Here is a 15,020-nt window from a genome sequence, read left to right as displayed (position 1 = left end):
AGAAAAGATTCCAGCACTCGTGTATTTGGATAAAAAGCACGCGTATACCGAGAGTAGGGACTGCCTGCCTAGCATGCAGAAGTTGTTTAGTCAGGAGAAAAGGAGGCTCAGGGGAGACCTTACTGCTCTCTACAGCTGCCTGAAAGGAGGCTGTAGGCAGGTGGGGGCCAGTGTCTTCTCCCAGATAACAAGCGATAGGATGAGAGGAAATGGCCCCAAGTTGCGCCAAGGGAGGTTTAGTTTGGGTATTAGGAAAAATGTCTTCACAGAAAGGGTGGTGAGACACTGGAACAGGCTGCCCAGGGAGGTGATGGAATCACCATCCCTGGAGGCATTTAAAAAACATGTAGACGTGGTGCTCAGGACAGTGGTTTAGCGGTGGACTTGGCAGCCCTGGGTTAACAGCTGGGCTCGAGGATCTTAAAGGTCCTTTCCAACCAAAATGATTCTGTGATTCTATTCAAAAAAGTCGACCCGCACGTGCGTGCGGACATCTGCTGGCACGGTGTTTTGGAGCCAAAGGGTGCAAGCAGACCACCGCCAAATACGGGTCTCTCACTGATCAGCGGGAAGGGGAATGCAGCCAGAAACCGCCGTCAACGCCACCCAGCCGGTGCCGGGCCGGCGGCTACGTGAGGCCGGGGCTCCTGCTGCCCCGTCACCCGCCGCCTCGGGGCCTGCGCCGGCAGCCCGCCCTGCCGCCGGGACGGGGCCGCTCACCAGTGGCCCGCGGCAGCTGCTGCGCCCGCCCCGGCCGCCCCCCCGCCCCCGCCAGGGAGGCTGCCGTGCGGCCGCGGCGCCTTGACGGTGACCTCAGCGACCCCGGCGAGACTCAGCCCGACCCCAACCCCGACCCCTACCCCAACGCCGCCTGCCCCCGCCCTGCCACAGCCCCGGCGCAGGCCCTGCCGGCAGGGCAGACCCACAGGCCCCGGGGGGCGGGGCACAGGGCGGCCCCACCCAGCCGCTCTGCTCCTCCCCTCGCAGCCGGCGGCGACTGGCGTTCCTCCCGACCAATCCGATGGGAGGCCGCCGGCCGCCGCGATTTGCCGGGCCCACGGGCTGGAGCGGCAGCGCGGCCGGCCAATAGGGAGCCGCCGTTCCCGTACGCGCTCCCACCGGCGGCGGCGAAGGGGCGGGACGCCCCGCGCGGAAGGGTTGCCGCGGAGGCGGTGGCCGCAACAAGATGGCGGTAGCGGGCAAAGGAGCCGTGTCAGCCGCGGTGAAGCCGATCTTCAGCCGGGACCTGGGCGAGGCGAAGCGGCGAGTGAGGGAGCTGTACCGGGCCTGGTACCGCGAGGTGCCCAACACGGGTGAGGGGCGCGGAGCCGGCCATACATGCGTGGGCGGGAGGGCGAGCTCAAGGTCGTAACGGCCACCCCGCGGCCGTTAGGTTTTAAAGGGACCGTCGGGGGCGCTGGTTACCCCCGGGTGGGGGGTTGTGCCTCGCCCCGCCGCGGCCCCTGGCCGGCCCTGGCCCGCCGCGGTGGGGCGGCCGCCGCCGGCTGCGGGCGGGCCTGGCAGCGGCCGCGGGGCTGGGGGCTTGGCCGCCCCCCGGTGCAGCGCGGGCCTTGCCCGGCCCGGCTGCCTCCCCCGCCGGGGGCTGAAGGAGAGTCTGACGGGGAATCCCGGTCTCCTCACCTGCCGCTTGGCTTGCCTGGCTAAGCAGAACAGAAATCTGGCTTTTAATTTTCCAGGACGGCGGTGTGTGGCATGGTTGCCTGCCTCCTTAAAACTGCGCGGGGACTCGCACCGCGGCGGTGCTGTGCTGTTTATTTGCTTTAAGTCAATCACACTAGTGAAGCCAGCAGACACTGTGAGAGCCAGGGGCTGTGTCGTGTTTTGTGGGGTTGAGTTGCTCGTCGTCAGTGGAAGAAATGAAAAGCAATACAGCCAACCTCTGTGGGTGTTGTGTTTTTCATAGTACACTTATACCAGCTGGACATCACGGTGAAACAGGGGCGTAACAAGGTGCGGGAGATGTTCATGAAGAATGCCCACGTTACAGATCCACGGGTGATAGACATGCTGGTTATTAAGGTACCAGTTATTCTTGGTTTGTTGAAACTGCAGAAAATGCAAGAGTGGATAACTAGGGGGGACAGACAGTTTTATTTCAGCCTGTGCTATGGAAAAGTTGTCTCCTGCAGTTCAGATGGTTTCTCTCTGTCAACAAACCTGTTGATAAGGGATCAAGCTGCTTTAGCATGCAGAGGAATAGGGTCTTACCTTAGTTGCTAGAATATGGATTTCTGCTACTCAGAATCTACTGGCTCTTCCAGTTTGCAGAGGTTTAAAAGAGGAAGTGCACGATAAGCAAAACGGTAGTTGAAATACAAAGTTTGTTGGATTTGAGTTTTTTGTTTAGAAAACAATGGCAATCAAAGAAAGGGGGGAAAGATACTGCCTTTTCTACTTTCTACTTTAAAAGTATAAAATGACCTTTCTACTGTCTACAGTACTTCCTTAGGTTGGGATGTGGTTTTCTTCACTGATTCTGAAACACACATTAGAGTGGCAGCACTGGATGGGAGGCTGATGTTGGGTGGCAAAACACCCCAGCTGTATAACACATCTGGTTATGTCTCGGGTCTGAGACCTGTGTGGTTCAAAGCAATGATGAGCATACCAAGAGTAGGGCAAAGCTTCAAAATGGGGCTGAACAACAGTAACACCTCTGCAGTTCTAATGCATTAGAAAGCTTCCAGCCAAGGACTGCCATGGTCACCTGTTGTATTTCTTGTGTTTCAAGACAAGTTAGTCTGTCTGTCAGTCAGTATGTATTTGTGTGACAGTATAGTGATGCAGACAGTCTTTAGAAGTACAGAATTGTTGATACAGCTATCTTAGGGGTGTTTCTATGCATTCAAATAACTTTCATAGTGCTGTGTAGTTAGACTCAGGCTGTAACTGAGAACTAGTCTAAAATTCTTCTGTCTCTCCACAGGGAAAAATGGATCTTCAAGAAACCATTCATGTATGGAAGCAGAGGACTCACGTCATGAGGTATTTCCATGAGACAGAAACCCCACGACCCAAAGACTTTCTGTCCAAATTCTATGAAGGCCATGATCCCTGAGAGATTGGCTCTGTGTCTTCCTGCCTTGTATTATGAATAAAGTTCTATACAGTAGAAAAAAAAATCTGTACAGAAAGATTGTATAGCACTGTAGGAGCCCAATGACTAACTGAATCCAGAGTGTGTGCAAGTCATTATGATTTGTATGACAAGCTGTGATTTCCTAGTTTTGCTAATTTGTATTTTCAGTGGATGGAGTTTGTCCCATCACTTGCCCTGGAGTTTCTGCTGAATAACCACAACACAAGCCTGACTGTGGGGCTTTCTGCTTAGCTTGCAGCCTCCTATGTAGGTGTTAGCTTTGTGGAAGAGCGAGCGGGCCTTCAGGAAAGCCAGTGTAGTCACAGAAATATTCTTGTGCCTGAGGGTCATCTGTATTCATGCATTGTTTAGCAATTTCATGCTATGACTTTGTTGACCTTGTGGTTTTTTACTTGGAAACTAGTCTCTTTACTTTCTCACAGAGAATGGCGTAAAATCCAATAGGCAAATAAAGCCCTTTGTGCAATAAAGAGATCAGCAGAGTCCATTTCCCTGCTGTAAAATGAAATTGCCTGGAAAAATGGAGTTTTGTACTGTCATCTAGAATAGTGAGGTTCTGTAAGAGCTTATGATGCCTAGCGGAAGATGATGTCCTACTGTTACCTCCTCAGTTGAATTGGGAATTACTAGCTCCTCTTTGAGAATGATAAGGAGAACTTGTTCTTTCACCAGTCAGAACAGGTTTTCAGCAGGTAACAACTCGGTGCTGGAGCTCCCCCATGTGTGATCAGCATTGAATGTGTAGTATGCTCAAACTTTTTTATCTTTGCCTAAATACTGGGGCTTTCTTCCCCATACGAGGACTGTAAAGCAGCACTCCTCCAGGATGTGTATGTATGTGTACCTAGGGGCTTTGAGGGTGGGGTGTTTCTATGGACAAGATCAACACTGTCAGGAAGGGCCAGGAGAGATGGTGGGATAAAGCAGTGGTAAGGAATTTGGCAGTATAGAAAACAGAAGCAGGGAGGTGTTTGGCTCCCAAGAGTGGATGAACTGGAGCAACCGCTTCTCAGGTGGCTTTGGGGAAGAGGGGGCAACTCGGATAGCAAGTGACTGAAGGACCTGCCAGCTGCCTTCAGCTACAGCTTTTGGGGTTACTCAGATTGCAAGCTCCCTTTTCTCTCAGTAGCTACACTGGAGAGTTACAGATCAAACATCAAAAGCAGTGCCAATTAATAAGGGAGCAAATGTGGCTGTTTAAACTATACACCGCGCTAATGTGTGCGATATTAAAATAAATTTCAAGAACTACATGAATCCTGAAGGGAAAAGTGGGCAGTCAAGAGAAGAGGCTACATCTAGTGAGCAGAAACCATGAGAGAGACACTGGGGCAATGCTGGCTTAAAAATACAATAAAATAATTTATCTAACCTCTCAAGATTTTTGAGAAAACAGCTGGACTGGTATGACTGAAGATACTCTACTCATGCCCTAGCAGTAGAGAAAGCCTTGACAGTCTATTATGCAAGGATCTAATTGCAATAGTAAACACTTCTGTGAAAAGAAGAGTTGAAGTTTACACATAGTTAAGAAAATGAATATATTTGGGCTCACGGAAGGAATTACTGAACTACCTAGGAAATACGAGGTACCTGGAGCTGGAGTGTTCAGAGAGTTTCACTGCTGAGAGATTAAGTGCTATAAAACACATCAGCATGTTAGTTTCCCACTCATGATCTTAACCTTTTACCAAAGCTACTCAAAACTTTTAACTTTGCGACGGTAATACTGTATTTAATCCCCAGTGAGGTGAAATTAATGATAGTCTCCATCAGATGTACCTGGTATGTTGTAAATCAGCATTATTTGAACTGCAGTGTGTCAATATGCACTCCATTCTTTGAACAGGGCTGTGTTGTGGGGCTGCTGCTTCCTCTAGGATTCCTGTCGTGTACTGTAGATTAGTACTTAATTACAGAAAGGACTTGTAAGAGGAAATAAATATGAAGAGAGCTTCCTTACTGGAACAGGCATACAGAGGTAGAAAGGTTAAGACAGAAATGCTGGGACATAGGCAGGCACATGATCTATAAAAACACAAGACCAAAGTCATACATCTCAATCTCGTCATCTTTAATTAAGTGTTTCACATATTGCTAATAAAAGGATTCCCAAGCAGTCTTTGATGAGGTGAGCGTGTGTGTGCAAGGATGCAGGGCCCATCAAGCACTTCCTTCAACCCTGATCTACAGATCCTGTCGTACAGACATGTGCAGGACACTCACTGGCAAAAGGAATAGAGCCCCCTGTCCCATTTAGGTTTAGGAAGGACAAAATACAAGTGACAGATGTTGAAACCATTGTTTTATCAATGGTGTTCTCCCTTCTGTTCTTCCATTACGGTTCTGCAAATAGAATAATAAGCCATTACTCTTCAGATATACTGTACTGAGCTCCAGTCTGGACCCTCCCCCCGAACCACACAAGGTGGGGGTGGTTTACATAAAAGGAGTTTCAAACAGGCCATTGCAGTCTTTACAATCTTTTAATTCTTTGGTTTTAGGTGCACAGTGCGTGCTGGCAAATCCCTTTCTCAAATGGAATCACCCACCAAACTGATTACAAAGCAACACTTCACAACAACTTTTTTTAAAATGGCTTCTTCATTCTATAAAGAATCCAGTACATCCAAACCCAAACCTTTACACAAGAGTAAGCCAAACTGAGTAACATGAAATGGTGGAAAGTGTAGTGCACTGCAGATAAATATGAATTATTCCCACTCTTCCATTATCCAGTGAATCTGAATGGTCCAACTACTCCAGAGATGTGCTGTAACACCCACCAGTTTGTTCTGATGGGTTCTGGAAGTCTCTTAAATTGTTCACCTCTGTATAAAAATGTCAGGCAATAAGTGATTCTCTTTTTAAAATAGTCATTTTGAGAGTTAGCAGAAGACTTCTAAATAGGTAAATATGTAGAACAGAATCATAGAATCATTTAGGTTGGAAAAGACCCTTAAAGATCAAGTCCAACCACAAACCTAGCACTGCCAGGTTCACCCCTATGCACCACATCTACGCGTCTTTTTGAGTATCTCCAGGGATGGTGACTTAACCGCTTCCCTGGGCAGCCTGTTCCAATGCTCAATGATCCTTTCAGTGAATAAATACTTTCTAATAGCCAGTCTTCCCCTGGTGCAACTTGGGGCCATTTACTCTTGTCCTGTCACTTGTTACTTGGGAGAAGAGAGTAATCCCTACCTGTCTACAACCTCCTTTCAGGTGGTCACATAAGGTCTCCCCTGAGCTTTGTTTTCTCCAGGCTAAACAACCCCAGTTCCCTCAGCTGCTCCTCATAAGACTTGTTCTCTAGACTCTTCACCAGCTTTGTTGCTCTTCTTTGGATGCATGATGTAGCAGCTCTGAAGGCTCTCTTTTCTGTCTGCAGTACAGATCCTCACTAACTACAGTTCATTTTGGATTCAAAAGACAAGATCTAAAACACCATCAGTTTATTCTGGTCTCTAACAAAGTATGTTGTGGTGATTCTACATTCGGATACCAATCTGGCTTACTCTGGTATAAAACCAGAAAAGTTCATGGCCAGAGGCAATGCTGTGTCCGTGTGTTTAACCACTGATGCACCTCTCAAGTGCTGCCTTTCCCAGCCTGAGATGCTCCTCCCTGCCCCAGCCAAACGGGAAGTACAAACAAACTGCTGGTGATGTTAATAACATACCCTTTAATCATCATCATCGTCATCCTCTGGAACAAAGATATCATGTTCTTCAAGTAGGGCCGCGAAGTTCTTGCTGATCTGAGTCCCCACGTACAGGAAAGGGATCACAACGCTGAACACTCTGAGGAGACCGAAGGGCGTCTGCAAGGAGTCGATCGGGAAAGACGGAGCTTTACCAGCACGTCGCACTGGGGCTGGAGCCGGGTGCTCCGGCTCCGCAGCCGCGCCCGGTCCGGTGCCCCGGCGCCTGCCCTGCCGCCAGACCCCGGCCACGGCACCGCGCTCAGGAAGCCTCCGGCGCCGGGAGGGCATCAACCAGCGGGGAGCTCGGGGCGGGGAACACCAGCGCCTTAGGCGGGGAGAGCGGCTGCCGGTACAAAACAGCTGTGTGCTGGCGGCGGTCACCTCGTCCCCACGGCGCGGCGGCCGCCGCCGGGGCATCACCGCCCCGCCCGGGGGGCCGCTCGCCTCACCCTCCCGCGGGCGGGCGCTCCCGCAGCCCCGCCCCGCCCATTAGCCCAGGCTCTGTCACTCACTCCCAGCGCCCCACCCGCAGCAGATGCACCCGCCCTGATTGGACACCGCTCCCATCTGTTACGCCGCCATTGGCCGCCGCCGCCCGCTCGCCCCTCACTCACCTTAACCGGCTTGGGCAAAATGGCGCCGCTGCGGGTGACGGTGGCGCTTCGGGAGGGCACAAGCGGCGCGGTCGGGTTGCGGCGCGACCCGCCCCAGCCCGCCCGCCTCGAGTAAGCGGCGGCCGCCGCCAGGAGCCGCCCGCCTGCCGCTGCCATCCTCCTTCCTCCTCGCCGGCCTCCTGTAACGGCCGAGACGACGCGTCACCCGCGGCGGCGGGGCCTGCGGCTCTCGCGAGGCTTGCGGGGGGGCGAGGCCGCCACTGCGCACGCGGGGGGGCGGGGGCCGGTCCCGGCTGGCCGCGGGGCGCGCGGGGGGTGCCGCAGCGGCGGGGTGTCGGGGCGCCGGGCAGCGCCTTACGCCTCCCACCGAAGGGCACACCGGGCCGGGTGACCCCGACCGGGAATCGCCGAGTTCCAGCGGGGCTCCCCAGCGCCGCTGGCAGCACGGGCTACAAATCAAAACGGTTTATTTGGCTTCACGGCGTAAAATACAAACGGTAACAGTATCTTGAAATGCGTAATACAAGTTCCATGTATAAAACGAAGGTGCATGCAAAACCGCCTCTTCAAAAAAGAGCGCGTCATCTACCTACCACTGCAAGGGCGGGCGCGTTCCCGCGGGTGGCTGCCGGCGGCCAGGTCCCGGTGCAACGGTGCAAGTTACCGAGCACGTGGTGCTGGTGACATGCCCCCAGCCGGCGAGGGCCACGTGTTCCCCTGTGCCCTTCGGCAAAACAAAGTTTCTCTGCAAAGGCAGTTGAGAAGGGTAAGACAAGACGGGGGGTGGAGGTGGGGTGTCACCCACCCCCAAACTATTAATGCTGTAGTGATTGTAATGGAAAACGTCCACTCTTGCTTGCCAGTGTCCACCAAATGGCTAGCAGTGGCCACAGGTAGGATCTTAAGGTTACTCTTACCACTAGGACCTGGATTCAGTGGGAAATGTCACCGCAGTTGTTTTATAAAAAGATAAATGTGCAGAAATAAAACAATACGTTATGGGCCTGAATCTGAAATGCCAGCCCCAGAAAAACAGGATTTCATCAACCGTTTCAGCAGGATTGGGAGCCCTTCTTGGCAGTGCTTACAAAGGCCATGTCAGAACTGCCCTCCTTTAGTCTTCAATTTCTTTTAAATCCAAGCATTCAGATTCAAGCATTTTTCTCTCATCACTTGCATTATTACACTAAAGAAAGTTCTTAGAAAAAGATTCTATTTCAGTACTTTTAAGAAAAGCAGCCATTCAGCTTTCACGTTCAGGTCCCCCTTTCCTAGGGAACTTGTTTTGTGCTGCCCAGACATTTTCTATTTTTAAAAAATAATAAGAGAAAGGAAAGGCAGGAGGTGAAACAGTCCAAACCTGAATGACTGGAAGAAAACTGTGTAGCAATTAATCAGTATTACTTTGCTGTCTGAGACAACGGGCAGTAAAAACCCTTGGCTCTTCCTTGCCTGGAGACAGAGAGGATGCTCCATTAGCCAGCTGCACGTGCAACTTTAGGAAGCTGAAATCCTGACCTGCTGCCTGAGGTCTGCTTCAAATGCTCTGCCAGCACAACCAATTCTCAGCTGAGCTGGTTTGATAGCCTCCATCTCAAGAGGAGGTGGCGAAGCACCCAGGTGCTTCCTGCTTAATGGAGCAAGCAGTGGTGGTCATTAAAAAAAAACTGTATTCCCATACAAATTTGGACATGGATCCAGTTATGGCTCTTTCTACTCACAAAACGGCCACCCCTGCTAGGTGAGCAGGGTGGTGGGAAGCCCTGACCATACACATCCTGACCAGTGCTTTGGAGACCTAGCAAAGGCCCAGGCACAGACAGACGGGCTGAGCACAAATACTGTTCAGGATTCTGCCATTGGCATCTTGGCACTGTGGAATAAAACACAAAATTACTCCGAATGCGATCGGACAGAAAGCAAAGCGCAGCACCTCATTTGCAGGATTTGGGATTTAGTTGGGCTATGCGCTAATGCAAAGGCAGGTAGCACGGAAATTGTGCCATTTGAATGGGACAGATTAAAGCATTAAATATAAGCTCTTTAGTAGTGTTACTAGCACAATCCTGGCTTAATAAAACAAACTAAGCTTCTTAAAAGTGAAACTGCCCTTAAATGAATAATACTGTTTCAGTTCCACTTCTGACAGAACTGGCTTTGTTAATTTATTTTTTTCCCCTTTCAAGTCACTCCTGATACTTGCGTCTCATGTGGGAACTTCCATTACATTTTGATTAATTTTGGAAGTTAAATCTTTATCATCGAACTGTCTTATGTAAGTCTGAGACATCAGGAATATTTTTCTTTCTGTATTACACTAAAAATAAACAAACAAACAAAACAACCAACCAACAACCAAACAAAAAATACCACAGAAAAATGCTTGCCAAATCTGACTGGCCCCAGAATACCCACGCTCAGAGCAAGGAGGCACCAGGTCATCCTCTGATGCTGCTCTCCCGGCATGGGGAAGGGGCCAGGTTCCCAGCCAGGAATGCTGCAGCACAGAACTCTTCAAGCAGCAGGCAGGGAGGCAGAGATGGCTTCTAAGTCCAGCCAGCTGGGCTGCTGACACAGCCTGGGCACTGGCCCGTGGCTACCTGCTGCCGGTTTTCACTTAAAAAGCAGAACAAAGGTAATCCTCCCAATTCTTACTGTGAAGAAATACAGGCACGAACTGGAGAGGACTGGATTGCGTCACCACATTGTGAAGGTTACACTCCCACCGCCCAAAGTCATAGTTGTAAGATCTGATTTTAGATCCGATTTCCTCTAATATAGCATTGAGCCATAATTAGGCAGAAGGCTGGAAGCTCATCATCCAAAACAGGGATATATTTTCAAAGGCACCAAGAGTTAATGGAAGTCATTTGATTTCTGTATTGGCAATCTCTACTGGCTACTGCTGAGTATTAAGCTGAGTGTGTTTAACTCCAGAAAGGCAAATAGGTTCCTACCAGTCACAACCTAGAATGGCCTCTTGCTTTCCTAGCAAGGCTCGTTAATAAAACAGGGCAATAAAAACAGGTTTAACACTGTTAGACAGGAAGCACAAGACTGCTTCACCTATTTTTTTGTGCTCAGAAAAATAGCCCTTGTCAAGAAGATAAGGGAGCAGATTTATAAACCCTATATCCAGGGTGTTCTAGCCCCTGGACTCAGCACCCACCTACTTGTACTGTACGCCTTCTGGCCAAGGTTTTTGACCTACTGAAGGGCAAGTCCAATTCTGTAGTGAGGCGACAGATGTGCCTCTCCACAGCCCTCCTCACCCGCTGGGGGGACGGGACATGCTACAGAGATCAGCCAAGTGACACTGACACGAAATTGGAGGGAAGCATCAGCAGGTCAGGTGCTGGCTTTGGTAGAAGGCAGTGACATGGCTTTGACACTAGAGAGGCGAGCCCAGACACTGCTGACACGCAGTTAGTACCACCTGTAGCTCACTCCCACACCTTCACTGCTCCACCTGGGACCAGCCCACTTCCCACTCCTCCACAGCCTCTCCTCCAACTGCACAGCTCTGCCAAGAGCCGCAGCAGCAAGAGAGGCCCTGCAAGAGTGCAGCTCTGGCCACCGTCTCGGGCAAGCTGCCCAACAAGCTGGCTGGGCACTCCCTATATGGCACTTTGCAGGAGCTACAATCTGCACAGAGGCTGAGAAATTCACCCCTGGCCAGGCAAAGAGGCTTTAGTGTCCTTGTTCTGGAGCAAGAAAGGCTTGAGCTGGACATATTAACAGGCTTGGCTACTGCTTGATAGAGTTCAGATCAGCCCTGGGGAGCTCCTGGTCCTCACTATTGCTTCAGACCAGGCTCAATGTCTCCATTTCAGCCTTGCTGCTGAGCTTGGGCACCCAAAGAGATGGATGCAAGCCCATGAAATCAACATCCTGAAGGATCTAGCAGGGAGGAGGGGTAGTGCAGATGAAAGTAAAAAATCCCAACGATGCAAAATCCTGACCCTCATTGCCCTGGCTGCTGGGCCAGCCACAGCCACAGTGGCTTACACATGTTCTGTGGTGACAGAAGCATAAGGCTGGAGGCACCCGCCAGGGCCAGTGGCCCATTGCAGGCGTTTCATAAAAGCCCAGCCTTATCTGCAGCAAAAGAGCAAAGCCAGAAGGACTTTGGCGCAAGACCACAGACAATAATAAATGCTGACCTGTACAAACTTCCACGCTGAGAAACAAAACAAAAAAAAAAAAAGTGGTGAAGGAGAAACAGGCAATGAAGCACCCAGAGCATCCACCACGCCAGGATGGCAAGGGGCCAAGCCCATCAGGTAAGGTTCGCTGCATACATGCTGATTTGTGCCCCCTCCACACCTTGTATCACCAGCAGAGGAGAGTTCAAAGGCAGCTCCCGCTAGTATTATACATTCTCCAGCTGTATAAAGCATCATAGAAATGAAATGTAAGGTTTGGGGGAGACCTGGATCCCTCCCACACACCCAGTGAAGCACACACGCACCGCACACTCGGCCACCAACCAGGGCAGGGGGCAAGCAGCATCCCTTGCTTTGCTCTTCCTATGTGGGAGACAGGCCAGTGGGACACTGGATGGCCAGTGGCTCATGCACCGTGCCCCCAGTCATGGGTGTCCCCCCTTCTGCCTCTCCTGCCACTCCCGTCTCAGCGCCGCAATTTCCTGCCCATACCAGCTGTGCAGCTTGGAGAAACAGGCCGTCTCTGGTGACACTGGACTCTCCGGCATGGCTGGCGAGAGGCTGGGTGCTGGGGACCCTGTGGCGCTGCCGGCAGCCGAGCGCCGGCGTGGGGGTAGGGGCGGGGGCTTTGGGTGCCCCCCGTCATGGTCGGGGCAGGCAGCCCCCCCTGGGACGCCACCACCACTACCCCATGTGGAGTAACCATTCTCCAGGACAGCAGGCTTCTCCTGGAGAGGCAGCAAAGCAGGGTTGGAGAGGTGCCTCTTCCTGCCGGAGGAGGAGGACCTCCGTGGAGACTTGCGGCAAGCGGCCAAGCTCTTGCAAGCCTCTTCCAGCTGCTTCTCCAGCTCCCTCACCACCAGCCGCATGTAGTCGAAGCTGGCCCGCGACAGCGCCTTCACCCAGGCCTCCATGGCAGCCTGCCCATCGGCCACCAGCACGTAAGCCCTGGCGCCAGCGTCGTCAAAGCGGATGGCGAAAGCAAACTCCTCAGCAGCCTCACACAGCTCCACAGTGCAGCCCTCCAGCACCACCAGCCCCATGGGCTCCCGGCTCTCCCGCTCCTCGAAGTAGAAGAGGAGGTTGCCCTTGAGAACAAACCAGCGGCGCTGGTAGGAGGTGGAGTGGTGGTGGTGGGCATGGTGGTGGTACCGCTCCACCCGCTTGCGGAGGAAGCCAGCATGGTCAGCAGGTGAGTCACAGGTGGCATAGTGGGCCACGCTCCGCTCGTTCAGCTTCATCACCCCACCTAGGTGCAGAAGAAGAAAGAGGGCAAGAAGTCAGCTCAGGGCGAGGAACATCTCACCCACCCCACCAGGAGAGGCTGGGTCCTACCCCAAGCCCACCATGGGAAAAGCAGCCCCAACACTGCAGGACAGCATCTAACCCAGCAAGCACCCCTGCAAATGGCAGGCTGGTTCCTTGCTGCTGCAGAGGGGAGGTCATCACCAGAGCCTCGCACCTGCCTTCTCCAGGAACACCACCACTGCTGCTTCATTTCTTATTCCACGAGTGACCTACTTTGCTGGTTTTTTTATAGGGCGCATCAAAGAAATTTGCCTCTGTGCCTGCAAGGCATTCATTTCTCTCTCTATTATAGGGCAGGATAAAGAGGGTGTTTTCAGACCCAGGGGCTCTGGGACCTCTGTGTTTGAGCCCCCTCTCCCCGCAGGACCACTCATCCCCACCAGCAGCACCCCCAGCCCAGGCAGGCTCACCAGCTGTGGGGCACAAGGTGCTGTACCGGCTGTGTGGGTCAGACCACAACTCCTTGCTGCCTTCCTTGAGTGGGCTGCTCCCTTGCCAAGGGCCTCCAAAGCTTCACCGCGTTGAGCCCCATCCCTGCTTGGAGGAAGGGTGGCAGAGTCACAAACCAGAACAGCTTGGGACTGAAAGAGCAAAGATCTGCATCACTTCCACCCCAGAAAGCCGAAGCCTCTGGTGCCTCTGGTGCCCGGGAGCAGCCAGGACCAGGCACCACAGGTGGGCGGCTCTGGAAACTGGGGGCACTTGTACGGGCTTCGAAGCCTCAGCCCCACCCCAGTGCAGGCTGTGGGTTTGGTTTTTTGGCTCCTGTGGGTTTGGTTTGGTTTTAGTGAGAAAGAAGAAGAAAAAAGCGCTTTTGTAGAAGCCCGTTGCTGCACCATCTGCAGAGGCGCCGTGGCAGGTGACTCGGCAAGCTGGCTGGTCCCGCAGCAGGACACAGCGCGCAGCCTTTGCGGTTCTACAGCTGCCAATGGATCTCGGGCCGCTGATGCTCCGCAGAGCAACGCGCAGCCAACAAACCCCCGCTGCCGTGCCCGGGCAGCCGTGGCGAGGCGGGGTGGGGTGGGGGCTCCCCGCTGCTGAGCGACCCCCAGAATCCCTCCCGGAGCCCTCCTGCCCCTCCAGGGCTCGCGGGGCTGGGCTGAGGACGAGGGGCCACGGACTCCAGTTGGAAAATAGACAAAAATCCCATCGGACGTAAGGAAACGTTGTTCCTTGGGGGTGCTCTGCTCTCACGCGGCTCCCCGAGGAATACTCGGGCCCAGGACAGCCGTGGTGGCCCTGCACAGCCCTGACGCGGGAGGGCTGTGGGGTCCCACCGCCGGGGCGGGGGGTGCGCGGTGCCGTGCTCGGTGCCTTTGTGTGTGTCTCCGTGTTTGCCGTGTGCCTGCCACGCCGCCCCGGCCCCGCCGCCCCACAGCCCTCGCCCGGGTCTCGCCCCGGCGGCGGCACCGCGAGCCCCGGCCCGGCCCGACTCACCTCGGGCCGCTCCTGCTCGGCGGCGCTCCCGGCGCGGCGGGCGGCGCGGGGCCGCGGCCTGGGGGGCGGCGGGAGCCGGGCGGGGAGGCTCTTGCGGCTGCCGGGGCCGTCCCGCCGCTCCGGCAACAACGCCCCGCCGGCGGCGGCGGCAGCGTGGGGCGGGAGGCGGCCCGGCGGCACCGCAGGCCGCCCGGAGCCGCCTTCTTCCGCGCCTCTGCCCCCCGCCCGGCGCCCCTTCGGGGACCCCGGGGTTCCCACCCCGGGAGGGACCTACAGCCCCCCCAGTGTAACTGTTGAGGGGCAGCAGCGGAGGGGTGCAGTGCCAATGGGGTGCAACAGCCGTGGGGTGCAATACCGACGGGTTACCGGTTATGGGGCGCAGCAGCGGTGGGGTGCAATGCCAGTGGGGTGCAGCAGCTCCGGCAAGGTGCGGTACTCATAGGGTGCAACAGCGGCGGGGTGCAATGCCGGTGGGGGGGGTGCAATGCTGACAGGGTGCAACAGGGCAGGGGGGCGATACCAATGGGGTGCCACGGCCGTGGGGCGCAGCAGCAAGGGGGGCGATACCGGCGGGGCGCGGTGGCTGTAGGGCGCAGCGGGCCGGGCCGGGCCGGGCCGGGCCGGAGGGAGGTGGCGGGGGCGGGCGGTCAGGTGATGCGGGCGCCATC

At 54.1% G+C, this 15,020-nt stretch overlaps 3 protein-coding genes across 7 annotated transcripts; 1 reads left to right on the top strand and 2 right to left on the bottom strand.

Moving 5' to 3' along the window:
- The first annotated feature begins 1,089 nt into the window (after positions 1–1,089).
- On the top strand, positions 1,090–3,595 carry NDUFA6 (NADH:ubiquinone oxidoreductase subunit A6). Its single transcript, XM_080393213.1, has 3 exons — positions 1,090–1,313; positions 1,925–2,040; positions 2,948–3,595. The coding sequence occupies exons 1-3, from the start codon at positions 1,187–1,189 to the stop codon at positions 3,077–3,079; spliced, it is 375 nt and encodes a 124-aa protein (XP_080249339.1). The 5' UTR covers positions 1,090–1,186; the 3' UTR covers positions 3,080–3,595.
- Positions 3,596–5,174: 1,579 nt separating this feature from the next.
- SMDT1 (single-pass membrane protein with aspartate rich tail 1) lies at positions 5,175–7,681 on the bottom strand. Of its 2 annotated transcripts, none has more exons than XM_080393222.1 (3): positions 7,442–7,677; positions 6,804–6,944; positions 5,175–5,467 (listed from the first exon to the last, which is right to left on the bottom strand). In XM_080393222.1, exons 1-2 carry the CDS (start codon positions 7,595–7,597, stop codon positions 6,807–6,809), a joined length of 294 nt encoding a protein of 97 aa, XP_080249348.1. In that variant the 5' UTR covers positions 7,598–7,677; the 3' UTR covers positions 5,175–5,467; positions 6,804–6,806. The 2 variants fall into 2 exon arrangements, with proteins under 2 accessions (XP_080249348.1, XP_080249349.1); XM_080393223.1 differs by lacking the exon at positions 5,175–5,467 and adding an exon at positions 5,489–5,952 and having other exon boundaries at positions 7,442–7,681.
- Positions 7,682–7,891: 210 nt separating this feature from the next.
- On the bottom strand, positions 7,892–14,981 carry PHETA2 (PH domain containing endocytic trafficking adaptor 2). 4 transcript variants are annotated; one of them, XM_080393161.1, is made up of 3 exons: positions 14,873–14,981; positions 13,326–13,449; positions 7,892–12,856 (listed from the first exon to the last, which is right to left on the bottom strand). In XM_080393161.1, the coding sequence occupies exon 3, from the start codon at positions 12,846–12,848 to the stop codon at positions 12,033–12,035; it is 816 nt and encodes a 271-aa protein (XP_080249287.1). In that variant the 5' UTR covers positions 12,849–12,856; positions 13,326–13,449; positions 14,873–14,981; the 3' UTR covers positions 7,892–12,032. The 4 variants fall into 4 exon arrangements, with proteins under 4 accessions (XP_080249287.1, XP_080249285.1, XP_080249284.1 ...); XM_080393159.1 differs by having other exon boundaries at positions 13,326–13,452; positions 14,353–14,973; XM_080393158.1 differs by having other exon boundaries at positions 14,353–14,973.
- Positions 14,982–15,020: the final 39 nt, after the last annotated feature.

The sequence above is a fragment of the Falco punctatus genome (assembly GCF_963210335.1).
Source record: "Falco punctatus genome assembly, chromosome: 6".
Taxonomy (NCBI): domain Eukaryota; kingdom Metazoa; phylum Chordata; class Aves; order Falconiformes; family Falconidae; genus Falco; species Falco punctatus.
Note: the sequence above shows the minus strand (reverse complement) of the source record. Positions and strands in the feature narration are given on the sequence as shown.

Bases quoted from the DNA above. Each gene is read 5' to 3' on its own strand.
- NDUFA6 (XM_080393213.1), top strand. From the start codon at position 1,187: ATGGCGGTAGCGGGCAAAGGAGCCGTGTCAGCCGCGGTGAAGCCGATC. The intron at 1,314-1,924 runs GTGAGGGGCGCG...TGTTTTTCATAG, and splicing joins CCGCGAGGTGCCCAACACGG to TACACTTATACCAGCTGGAC. The intron at 2,041-2,947 runs GTACCAGTTATT...GTCTCTCCACAG, and splicing joins TAGACATGCTGGTTATTAAG to GGAAAAATGGATCTTCAAGA.
- SMDT1 (XM_080393223.1), bottom strand. From the start codon at position 7,597: ATGGCAGCGGCAGGCGGGCGGCTCCTGGCGGCGGCCGCCGCTTACTCG. The intron at 6,945-7,441 runs GTGAGTGAGGGG...GACTCCTTGCAG, and splicing joins TTTTGCCCAAGCCGGTTAAG to ACGCCCTTCGGTCTCCTCAG.
- PHETA2 (XM_080393161.1), bottom strand. From the start codon at position 12,848: ATGAAGCTGAACGAGCGGAGCGTGGCCCACTATGCCACCTGTGACTCA.